This window comes from Eupeodes corollae, chromosome 3 (genome assembly GCF_945859685.1).
Source record: "Eupeodes corollae chromosome 3, idEupCoro1.1, whole genome shotgun sequence".
Classification (NCBI taxonomy): Eukaryota; Metazoa; Arthropoda; class Insecta; order Diptera; family Syrphidae; genus Eupeodes; species Eupeodes corollae.
The window spans coordinates 137,469,044-137,481,066 of NC_079149.1; the positions used below are offsets into that span (position 1 = coordinate 137,469,044).

The 12,023-nt window shown below is 30.6% G+C and overlaps 2 protein-coding genes and 1 long non-coding RNA gene across 3 annotated transcripts; 1 reads left to right on the top strand and 2 right to left on the bottom strand.

Moving 5' to 3' along the window:
- Positions 1–4,105: 4,105 nt before the first annotated feature.
- LOC129950929 (uncharacterized) lies at positions 4,106–4,581 on the bottom strand. Its single transcript, XM_056062882.1, has one exon. The coding sequence runs from the start codon at positions 4,579–4,581 to the stop codon at positions 4,348–4,350; it is 234 nt and encodes a 77-aa protein (XP_055918857.1). The 3' UTR covers positions 4,106–4,347.
- Positions 4,581–4,860, bottom strand: LOC129950930 (uncharacterized). Its single transcript, XM_056062883.1, has 2 exons — positions 4,808–4,860; positions 4,581–4,738 (listed from the first exon to the last, which is right to left on the bottom strand). The coding sequence occupies exons 1-2, from the start codon at positions 4,858–4,860 to the stop codon at positions 4,639–4,641; spliced, it is 153 nt and encodes a 50-aa protein (XP_055918858.1). The 3' UTR covers positions 4,581–4,638.
- A 3,484-nt stretch (positions 4,861–8,344) lies between these two features.
- On the top strand, positions 8,345–10,013 carry LOC129950931 (uncharacterized). Its single transcript, XR_008782112.1, has 2 exons — positions 8,345–9,432; positions 9,513–10,013. It is a non-coding gene; the product is annotated as an uncharacterized LOC129950931 (long non-coding RNA).
- Positions 10,014–12,023: the final 2,010 nt, after the last annotated feature.

A 12,023-nucleotide genomic window follows, 5' to 3' on the forward strand; every position in this document is an offset into this window, starting at 1 on the left:
TAATTCTAAGGAATGATTTTTTTAATTGTATAATTATGAAAATGTTTATTGTTTGGAGTGAATTAAATTATTATTTAAACTTAAGTTGTTTAATCTTTTATTCAATAAGAAAATTTAAAAAAAAGTGTGTCACCAAACTGAAAAACATTACTAACTGCTTTTTATAAAAGTACATACAGTTTTAACTTGAAACTTTATATTCTCAGCCACAATTATAAACAAAATATATAGAGATTTCAGCTCAAGCGATTAAGTCAACTAAGCTATGGAAATTGTATGTTCCGGAGTAAAATGAAGTGGGAATCAATTACCTTTAGTTTGAAATCAGGAAGTTCTTATCTAAAGAAGTAGAAGCCTTGAATAAGAAGGCTAAAAAAACTATATGCTTCTTTTTTAATAAGGGTTGTGTACATTTGTTTAAAAGGTCGAGTCTTTATTAAAATATTACTTAGTTTAAACATACTTTTCAATTTTCTTACAAATTATTTTGAAGATTTTTTGAAGAAGTCATTAATTCGATATAAAAATGCTAATGTTGATGACTTTAAGAGTGACAATTCTTTATTGATAAATTAATGAAAAATATTATCTTAAAATCGTGCTCAAGACAATTTCACAATTTTGTGAAGAATTGTTTTTTTTTGTATTGTTGGCTTAATTGATGTAAAAAGATAAAGTTTAACTATACTATGAAGGCAAATAACGCAAAAAATATTTTGATGATTATTTCAGATTTAATTGTATATAAAATAGATGTATACCTTCTTAGACAGAGATTGTTCAAACAGCTAGATAAAAATTAAGCAAATATATATATAAAAATTAACTTATCTCAACTGGCGCGTGCATCATTATGTTGTGCATCATTTATTATACTTTTGTTATAAGTTGCAAGGTTTGACTTAATCAAAACTTTACAAAAATTCAATGTCACTTCTCTGAAATAAATTCACAAAATTAAAGTTATATTAGTTGTTTTTTACAGAGGTTGAAAACTTTCAATAATATTTTTGAAATTGATTTTTTTATTTTAATCTACTATAATTTCATAGCTTATATTTTTTAAATTTCCAGAAAAATGTATGTCACAGCTAAATGCTACATAGTCCATTTGATCAGTCCAATTTTTCACAGCTTTTTCAATAAATCTGTCCGTATGATTTCAATGACAACTTGAATACTAGCTTCAAATGCTTTGAAAGTTGCTGGTTTTGTCAGAATAAGCCAATGACTTTCCCTTTAAGAGAAATCCAGGAGTTAACAGAACACCTTCAAATTGAACTTCCAAAAACGATTTATGAAGAAATTTAAGACCTTACCATACGTACATGTCAACCCATTTTGACATTCAAAACTATAGACGAAAACTGCCGAAATTCCTTATGAAGATACAAAAAAAACCAATAAAATTCTCATAGCGTTTTTTTGTTGTTCAATTTTAGTCCAGTGTTTTGGAATAACGTCATAGCTCGAAAAGATATCGTATTATATATATTGTATGTGAAAAATTTGCTAAGATAAGAATATTACGCTTTTAAAAACTTTAACGTTAAAAGAACTTTTTCGCCAAGCCTGCAATACAAAATTTAAACACGTGCAGTGCATACATACAAAAAACTGGAACTAAGTACATTTTTATATTCATAGAATTTTAGTATGTTTAGTCAATATAATAAATTTAAACTGCTTCACACTTTAAGTATAAAATTAAGTCAATATTTATTAAGGAATTTAAAAGACAACTTTAGATTATTTTCTTTTTATTTGGGTCACAATAATTTTTACCAACTACGAAGATGTATCAAGACAATTTTATTTTTGCAAAAGTAAATGTAATTTTTACTCTTATTTTAATAAATTTGTTTGGGGAGATAATTAAAACTCTTAAAAAGTGTGTATGAATAATTTGAAAATAAAATAAGGAAAAGAAAAACATTTCAGACAAAATTCACATATGATTTCTGATTCCAAATTTCCTGGGTCTACGAAAGTATCAAAAACAATTTTTTTTCTGCCCAAAAATAGTTTTCCAAAGAATTTGAATGTCCTCCTTTGGAATTTCAACTAATAATTTCTCTATCACGTCAAGTCTATTCAATACAATGTTTTAAGTATGTAAATAAAAACATAAAACGTTGTTTTAAAGGCTAGTTTAAAATACCACATAGTTCCTAACAAACAAAAGGTTAATGATTTTGATATTTGTCATCTAGATTAAGAGGTTGGATTATAAATTTTTCCATCGTTTTGTAACGTTCTTTTAAAGTTACTATTCAAAATTACTTTAAAAACTGTTTATTATTTATAGCCACTACTGTTTCTACTTGTATCCATATTTGACTTGTTTGAAAATCCAAGGTTTGTGTCTAAGATGCAAGAAAAAATTATAGTAAATTCTCATGTGTTATATTTCGAATATAAGAATTTTAATGGTTTGTATATTTTGTAAGTTATGAAAAATCATATTTGAATTCATTGGTGAATTTTTAGGAATAAATTAGTAAGGTTTTAAATGTTGTTGCAAGATAATTAGTATTAATAACAATTCAAGGCAAATGTGATTTAAAATTGTTTCAACATTATAAATTATATCTAGCCAGAATTTTTTATAAAGGAACATCATGTGTGTTAGAATAAGTCCTGGACTCCATCTATAGCTTTTAATGAATTCGGAAAAAAGTTATCTGAATTATTCTATTTACATTTCCATCAAGAATTAATTTGAAGTAAAATTATTCATCATTAGTTAAATAGTTTAAGATTAAGATATGCATAAATATTCAAATCCCTCAAATTTCTTTGTGGAACATTAAAGTATCTACGACACAAAAGGTGCAAAGAATCTACATTTTCATTTATTAAATAATAATGTCGACAAAATATAAATAAGCACGGCTGAGAGGTTTGCAGAAAATTGACAAATAATATCATATTTGTTTTTGTTTTTTTTTTATCAATTTAAATTAAACCAATTTATCTTTCTATTGTAACAGGCAAGCTTAATAAGACCATGCTGGAAACTTTAAACACAAAATTTCGACGAAAAATAAATAGTGGTTCACTTAGGCGTATGAGTACTTTTTTCTTTAAGTTTTTAATGCATTTTTCGTATTTTGGTTTGTACTTATTAGGATTTACTTTATAGTGCACATGTTGAAATAAAATGTAACATTAAAAAATGTCAATTATAATTGTCAACAGAATTTTTTCTTAGCCTTATAAGGCTAGGCCACCCTAGAGGCCGAAAGAAATGGCCTTTTTGTGAATTTTTTTTTCAGAATCACTTCAAAATATATTGGAATTAAGGAAATTGAGTTTTATTAAACATATCATTGGCTGCTTAGAATTGTCAGAGTTATAAGTCCGGCAAATGGCAGTTTTGACAAATAGTAGAGAATTATAAATATTTGTTCATTGCCTTAAATACAAACCGCTTACTAAAAAATTTTTCCCGGCCATACTCTCTTGGCATAACATTCTGTGGGAATATGCATGAATTATTTAAGAAAATGATAAAATTAATAATAGTAATAGAATTCATCATATTGCCAACTTTTGTATGTCAAAATAAACTTATCGAAAAATTAAAAGAAGTCAATGTCAAATTAATATATATATTATAATTGGAAATGCTACTTTTTCTTTGTAATAAACTCATACGTAAATTAACCTTAAAACTTTTTGGTTTAACTTATTTAATTTTTTCTTTTTTTTTCTTAATTTTTTTTTATAAAAAATTCTTGTTCAAAGTACACACAAAATTCAAGGGAACAATCTAAAATAAAAGAATTTATTTTTCAAAGATTTTAGAATGGTCTTACCCCTCAAATATTGTTTAATGCAAACAATTGAGCATGACAAAGGTTCATTTTTAGTACCCTAGAAATAATAATTACCTGGCAACCATGATGAAGAAAATTACGTTCAGCTGTTTTTTTAAACAAGATCAGGGTTCGGATTCTTGAATCAAATTGATGCAAGAAACAATTAGCGTTCAAGTGAATGGTGGAGTAAAATAATTCCTCTTGGAAAAAGATGACACTAAACACTTTACTGCGTGGAAATTGTATTCCCTTTTGATTGAATAAAGAAAAAAGCTTAGAAATTTCAATTTTCTGATACAAATGAATTTATTTTGTTGACATCACCAATATTATAATGTTTTGCGCTATTCTTACATAATACTTTACATCAGCTTAATTAAATGCTATTCTTAATACTAATTTTATACCTGACTTGTTGTTTTTGTTTAAACATTATTTACATTATTCTATTCTATCAATAGAATCAAGCTCTCATTCTTTTTATACAGTTCACTGGTTAATATAACCAACAATAGGAGGAACTCTAACAATGGTGTAGGTTGTTGAACTTGTCGCGGTCTTCCTTGACCATGCGATTGTACTTCCATTTAGAATCCTCCATCTTGTGTGAGCTGCTACTGCTACAGTTCCCACTGCTTCGAAAACTGCTATCAGCTGGTGCTGAGCTGGTTTTGAATGAACTGCTGGGTGATTTGGTCTTGACTTCAGCAGGTGAACCATTTGATAGGTACTTGTCGGTACGTTCTGTGTAAACCATTTTGTTTGTTTGTGTGGTAAATCAATTTGTGGGAACTTCCGGAAAAATTGTCTCAATTCAGGGTACGTATTGGATGAGTGTTAGAACGTGGAGTTCTAAATTGTTGGCGGAATTTCCTGTGCGTGAGCCTTTGATTGACGCGAGGTTCTTCGACAATCTGTACAAATAAAAACACATAGTTTTTACAATCTAGTCACGAGATTGGCACTCCTTTTGATATTCTTACCTTAACGATTTCAGAATCTTCAGTTTAATATCCGTGTATTTGGGATTAAGCATTGACACCAATCGTAATCCTCTCTACTGTCATGAGTTAAGAAATTAGAAAACAAAAGATTCCACAAGCGAAATAATGTTCAAATGTTTTGAAAATATTATTCGACGATTATATCCAAATCCAATGTACGACTACACAAAACTATAATTTTCTTGGTTCACCGAGAACTTGAGGCAGCTTGCAACTTACTAATGCGATTCGTTACCCTGGCAGTCTCTTAAATACTGCTTTGCATGCTATGAAAAAAGATATCATTATACTCAGAAAAGGCAAATTAATTGGACCGGTTTTGCAGTATCGTATAGTTGGTTACTACATATATACCTATAAAATACATATACTTGTTGCTGTGGCCATTTAAATTATAAGCAACTTGCTAAGGGGACCACAAATAAGGCGGCATCTCTGTTCTCGGGTATGATGGAGGGTTCGTTTTTGTGTCTTTGGCCAGTGTTGCATTGCAAATGAAATTTTAGTTTAACGGTTGACTTTCAATAATTCGGTTCAGAAAAAGTGTCTTTCCCTTTGTTATCAGTAGAAGAAAGTTAAAGAAATTTGGAAGAATTCTAAAAACCATAAATCTACAACTTTTTTAAATATTTCTGTATAAATTGCTTTTTAATAGAAAAAATGAAATTGAATTACAAATCCTACATTTAATTTATTTATCGATCTTCAATTTACATTTCTGACGAAAGAATCGAACATTATTGCATCAGCCATTTTCAAACCCATCCAATCCATAGCATATAAAGTGGCAATGAGTTGATATCCACTTCACTTATAATAAATTCTGTTTGCATATTTTACTCAGGGATCTAGTTGACTTATTAAAAGTCACGTGTTTTAAGATGATAAATACTTTGATTTCTATATTTATTTTTATAATTCTCCAAAAAACCATTTTTGACTTTGTTTTGATGAAAGTTGGTAACACTTTTTGTTTGTGAACTGTTAAAACGCGTGAATATCGAACTGTGGATTATTATGCTAAGATCATCAGAATGGTCTGACAATTTAAGGGTTGATATCGCTTTACTTGGAAGAAACCAAATTATGACTCAATATGAACTTTTATCTGAACGATAATTCCTAATAATAATGATCAGCACTTCTTCGATAAACAATGTGAATTGACTCAAAGCTATATTCGTTCAATTTGTTAAAAGAGAATGATAAGAGAGTAAAATTTAAGCAGTTCTTCGAGCCCTCTTAGTTTAAATTTAGCAATATCGTTATTGGGGTTAGTCATTCCGAACTTTCCTAAAACCTTGTTCAAATTTTAGAAACCTTCATTGATTAGAAATTCCTTAAAATGTATTAACTACTGAATCTTAAAATTTGTCCAAGATGATTTTCTGAATGGTTTTGAACTTATTGAAGAAAAATTGTCTTATTTTTTAATTGACTAACTTTAGTTCTCGCTTTTTTTTAATGAACATTTTTAAAACTCTGTTAAGGAGATATAAAATGACAATTTCTGTAAAATTGTCGATCCTTTGAGGCTATAAATTGAATCATGTTATTATTTCATGAATTATAAGCAGATCAGTTATTAAGAAAGAAGCTAAGTACTGTAATGAGCAATAATCTAATGCAGCGTTCCTCTTGAGTCTTTCCAAGTTGGTTTAAGAGAGTTTGAAGACATGAATCCGGGCGTTCTCACAATGCATAACTATTTCAATGAATTTTTGTTCGTTTAAATGTGTTCGTTTTTCATTTAATGCTTGGCTTAATCACATCACTTTAAGTCCATACCGTTTTATAGTAATAACTTCGCTCAGTTTTAAAACCTCATAAATAACACCGACCCAAATGCACAACCTTCGCAACCTTAGTATTACGTCCATCCAGAGTCAAATTAAAATCAGGAATGTCACCGCATGCCTTTTTTCCTTTGGGTTGCTATAATCAATCCACCTTTCAAAATACGATAAGGAAAATGCTTGATTCTTCTCCCGCTGAAAATGACGTTCAACGTCAATTGGACCTTGTATTTGAATAATTCTTAACACAAGCAATCACTTGTCCCGAAATGGTTAGGTAGGAAATTCCTAATCCTGAAAAAAGGTTATTTTGTATCTTGCATGCCTCTAATTCAGCGTCTTCAAAGTTTTTTTTGAAGTTAATTAACCAGATGGTTGTCAAGATCAAAATAATTTTCAATTAAAAGTCGATACCAATCGCGGAACGTTTTTTTTCGAATAGAAGAAGACTTCTGAGAATTTTTTAAGTATTGACAGAGCAGGGAAACAACATTTCAACAGATTTTTTCAACAAACCAAAAGTTAAATGATCTTTGGGAAACTGAATCTTTCAAATTCTAATCTCAGAGTTCTGGGAAATTTAGGAGAAATGTAGTCTTTATTTCCTTAGATACGGAAATCTTTGAAATTTTATGAATATGAACTTCTCATATGTCTAACAATAAATAAAAAGCAACAGTCCGTTGAGAACTAGGGTCTAGTGACTTACAACTCTCAACCATTACTGTGTGCGAGTAATGTTGTCAGTAATGGAGGGGACCTACAGTTTATTTGCCGAATCCGAACGGCTAATTTGAGAAATCACTTTTCATGACAAGAATTACTCTTGGAGAAGTTGTCAATCCCTCGCAAGAGGCAGTACCCGTGAAAAGACTTCAAACCCAAGACCTCTTGCATGACAGTCCAATGCACTAACCATTATGCCACGGGTACTACCAAATGTCTAAGCTTCATGATATTAGGATATTGACTTAGTTTCACACCGTTTACTATCACTAAAGCAGCGATGCCGGTTCCTGAACTTAGAGTTGTTTTTTTTTTATAAAGACTAATTTGGTAAGTTGATTAAGTTCATGACCCCGGACAAAATGCTTTCTAATCAAAAGAATAGCAATATGGAATCCAATTCCGAATAAGCTGACACGATCTAATTGATACGTTCATAGCGCCATAAGTCTATCCATAAACCTAATCATAGTATCTTATACGACGAGTATACCTATGAATCAACTGTGATTTGCGAACTTGCAGCGGAGCACGTTGTCACGCCTGTATCATCAGTTATTAACTTTATTCAATATGTAAATGCAATAACAACACTCACGCTATAACTAAACCATATCAAGTGCCTCATAAACTGGAAATCTAACTTATAATTAAAAATTCAATAAGACCGGTTTATCTTTATGCATTATAAACAAATTCAAAACACTTTTTTTAAGTTGAATTCTCTCAAACTCCCTTTTTCCGCTCGAAACTTGTATTTTAATAAATTAAAACATCTGTTAAAGGCAAGGAGACTGAAGAAATTTATAGAAAAAGTGTGTTATTATGGGACTAAAATAGATTTTAAGGTTCTTTCGTTTCTATGCCATTAAAATGACGTCTTTACTATGTTAAGCATCTCCAAGTTACCATGCTTCAGCATCATCCTCATCGAATGAAAGTTTATTGAAAATAAAATAACATCAAGACGTCATCATCATCTTCAACAACACTAAATTAGAAAAAAACAATGTGTTTTTTTTTTAATTCATTCAAAATTCGTAACATTCATCGTAGTTTATTTTTGGTGTTTCCCATTTTTGTAAAATTGTTTACGTTAAGTTGATCACGTTCTTTGCGAGTGTCTGATGCGGCTTAATGAAGCATCATGATAAAGGTTGTTTTATTTTTCGACGTTTTAACATTGTTGACGTAGAATAAGTGGAAACATTTAAAAATAATAATTGCTTTGAATAACTTAATTCTCAGGGCCTATTTTGTACTTATTATCAATTTTCTAAAATGTATGCCATTTATAGGCTATTTCAAAATTTTAAATAATTTTCTTTCCTTTTATTAAAAATGTTTCATTTGAAAACTTCTAAATATTGACATTTCATGGAGAAAAAAAGAGCGAATAATCCTTAAACTTAGGCATCTGAAATGTCCGAATCTCATGTTTTACAAGGATTTAAGAAAATTTTGGAAACTAACAAAGCCATTTTGTAATTTTAGCTTTAAAAAATGTTAAAGATTCTAAGATCGTTTGAAAGAAGCAAAGAAATCATTTTATTTACTTAATAAAATAGCTTTGATTTTTCGTGTAGTTTTTAAAAGATTTCTAAAATGTTTCACAATTCCCACAACAAAAAGTCAAAACAATTTATCACATTGACGTAATGTTTAAAAACATTTGAACTAATACACTTATTTTTAAACACTCATTAACAACAATATCACTTATCAAAACAAATCTGGATCAAAAAAGATTTCCATTGTAAACTTGAGTTGCTAGCCCATCATATGGTTTACTTTTTTAACCATCGCCGTCATCACGTCAACCAAAGACCAAAAACCTGTCTCTAATTTAAATTTTTAAATAAATTACATTCACACGCGTAAAGCGTTTATGTTGTTTTGTTTGGCCCAGAGTATAAAAGCAACTCTTCCATAAACAAATCTAACAGACCAATTTCGTGATTTTCTAAGACAACACTGAACTAAGTTCCTATAACTAGCATTTTTGCCAAACGAATTTTAAACGTGTTATGTGTCAATGAATAACCGCGCAGACGGAAAAGCTAAATTACTTGCTAACTTGAGGTAAGAATTATTCAAAAACTTCTTAATTTCCAAATAAATCAATTCAAATTTATAATTTATTTGTTTATGTTTTATTAAAGTTTATCAAAGCACCTCTCATCCAAAAAAGGATCCCGCACAAGTAATTGTGGAAATTGTCTAGAAAATTCAGTGTTGGTGTATATACACAGCGTGCCCTGAGTGCAAAGATAGCTCAAGCAGTTCCCATCTTAAAATCCTCTAACACTGCCAAACCAACCTAAAACTAGTGCCAACAACAATATGGTTCAAAAGGAGCGTTGTTTGAAGAATGCCACCATCGCCAAGGATGTTAGTCCAGTGCGTCAACAATGGGAGAAGACAACTTCAATTGCCAAAAACGACCACCATCAGAACTCGTATTCGAGCACCAACAAAATGACGACAACCAATGACGCCGCTGCTGCTGACAAATGGAAATTTTCGAAAATGATCGCCACGGACAGAAATAAGTTTAACAATCTTCATTTTTGTTAAATTTATTTTATAACAAGCACCAAAAATGTTATAGTGAACCTTGTTTGTTTATGTGTTATGCGAGAATAAATTAATATTAAAACAGATGGGAATATGAAATATTTATGAAGTTTGATATCGGTTTCGATGTGAAGTGATTTTTGTGTGGTGAATGGAAGTGTTTAACCTTTACTTCGTAAATATGATAAAAATGTGAAGAAATGTCTAGAGCATTAATAGTTATGATGTTGAGAAAAATCTAAAATTTTTGGGAAAATACAACAGTTTTCTTGTCAAAAATTCGTAAATGCTTCTAATTGGAAAGACAAGCCGCGTTTGCAATTAACGCAGAAAGTTTGAAATAGCGCTTTATAGCAATTAAAGTAAAATCAAAATTAGACCAGATGATCTTTTGCTATATCCAGCCCTTTCCGCCAATTTTAACGTAAGCGTCAATATAAAGTGTATCGTTAAAGACAAATCAAAAACTTACTGCTAGTAAATAGTCACTATTGGAAATTATTAACTTTGCTTAACCTTCAAGGCTCAATGTTTTACTAGAATTTTTTTTTATTGAAAATGGCGCTTACGAAGGGCTCAATATTTTTGCCTTATTTTGAAACATGTGTTAGAAAAGTCAGAAAATGTTTACAAACACCTCACAAGTCACGTTTTAAATAGTTTATTCATTTTAAAACTTAAAGAAAATTCTAATTGGATTTTCCTATTTCACAAAATATTATAGTCCATTGCTGTGGAGATAATGTCAGATTTTAGGAGACCAACAGCCCAGAAAACTTGCACAAATCAGGTTAGAATTTGTGTCTTTTTTTTTTTTAAAGCCATACTTTTTTTCCTACAAATCAATCCGTTTTTCGGCCTGTATTCTTTTATATATAATGTAGGCGTTCGTTGCGGCCATGTCAATAAAAAAATAAAAGAGCCCCGTCATAATGTTTCGGCTTTTACCTCGATTATGGTACCGACCCATAAGCCCATCCATAAGGTCAACTCCACCCATATGCGCATTATATTCCCTGATGACATGGGGGCAGTTTATTTCGACAAAAGTTTTGTGTTTTCTGTCATATCGAGCTACCTTAACTATAGTTTGATCACTGTTGAATTTGTCAAACCATTCAATGCCTACTTAGGTGGATGCCAAACGAACACACTTGTTATCTTTCCATAAAACCGTATTCACATCCACTCCATTGATTCAAGTCATATATTTAATGAAATACCCTTTACTTTCTTTACTGACTTGGTTATCGGTCGGTAACTTGCACGCCGGTATTCAGTTAGCTATATAAAATACAATTTAATTTGATCGCCTACAATTTTTTTTTAAAAATTACCTCTAATTGTGCGGTTTGTTTGGTATGTATTGGCGAAAATGATGTTTCGTCTTCTTGCTGCACATTTGTTTATCGACACAAAGTCTAGCTGATTTTGAGATTGAATCAAAGCGCTCATTGAGTTTGTTGGCTAGAACACGAATTCGAAACAAAGACTCGTATCCAGGTTCACCTTTTTTTCTACGTTGAGACTCATCTTAAAAACATAAAAACCTTTTGATTGCAGTAAATCTTTTTAACGGCATACATTTTCGGATCGATGAGAAGGCATTATTTCCCCAAAAACTATCCATATTAGGATAACGGTGCAGATACATAAAATCAATATATAAATATAATTTCTTTTTTCTGAGGAAGAAGTTTTGAAACCGGAGTTTATGTTTACCGTCAATGCACAACGATTTGTCTCTTCAGCGATGAGCTCAATGATTTGGTCAGTAAAAAAGTGATTAAAAATCTCCATTGGCGTGTCAAGATTTTTGACACTCATTGGAGGTGATGCATCACTACAAAATGCGACTTCATATACGTGTAGGCGTATTGAACGTTTATGCCAGACAGATTTAGAAAGCTTTTTTGTGTCCTTTGTAACAGCACTAAGCATTCCATTGAATCCCCCGGAAGATGGCTGTGCTATTGGCCCCGAAGCTTCAAATAATGGCAAAGGAGATCGTGGCCTATTTCAAACGGGAATTCGTCATGGCAGATGAAGTGGATTGCTGGCAGTTCTGTAGTATCAGCAATAAAAGTTGAGGAAGC

What these genes read in the sequence shown, in the direction of transcription:
- LOC129950929 (XM_056062882.1), bottom strand. Translation starts at nt 4,581, where the DNA reads ATGGTTTACACAGAACGTACCGACAAGTACCTATCAAATGGTTCACCT.
- LOC129950930 (XM_056062883.1), bottom strand. Translation starts at nt 4,860, where the DNA reads ATGCTTAATCCCAAATACACGGATATTAAACTGAAGATTCTGAAATCG. An exon ending in AAGATTCTGAAATCGTTAAG is followed by an intron (nt 4,739 to 4,807) that starts GTAAGAATATCA and finishes TTATTTGTACAG; the next exon opens with ATTGTCGAAGAACCTCGCGT.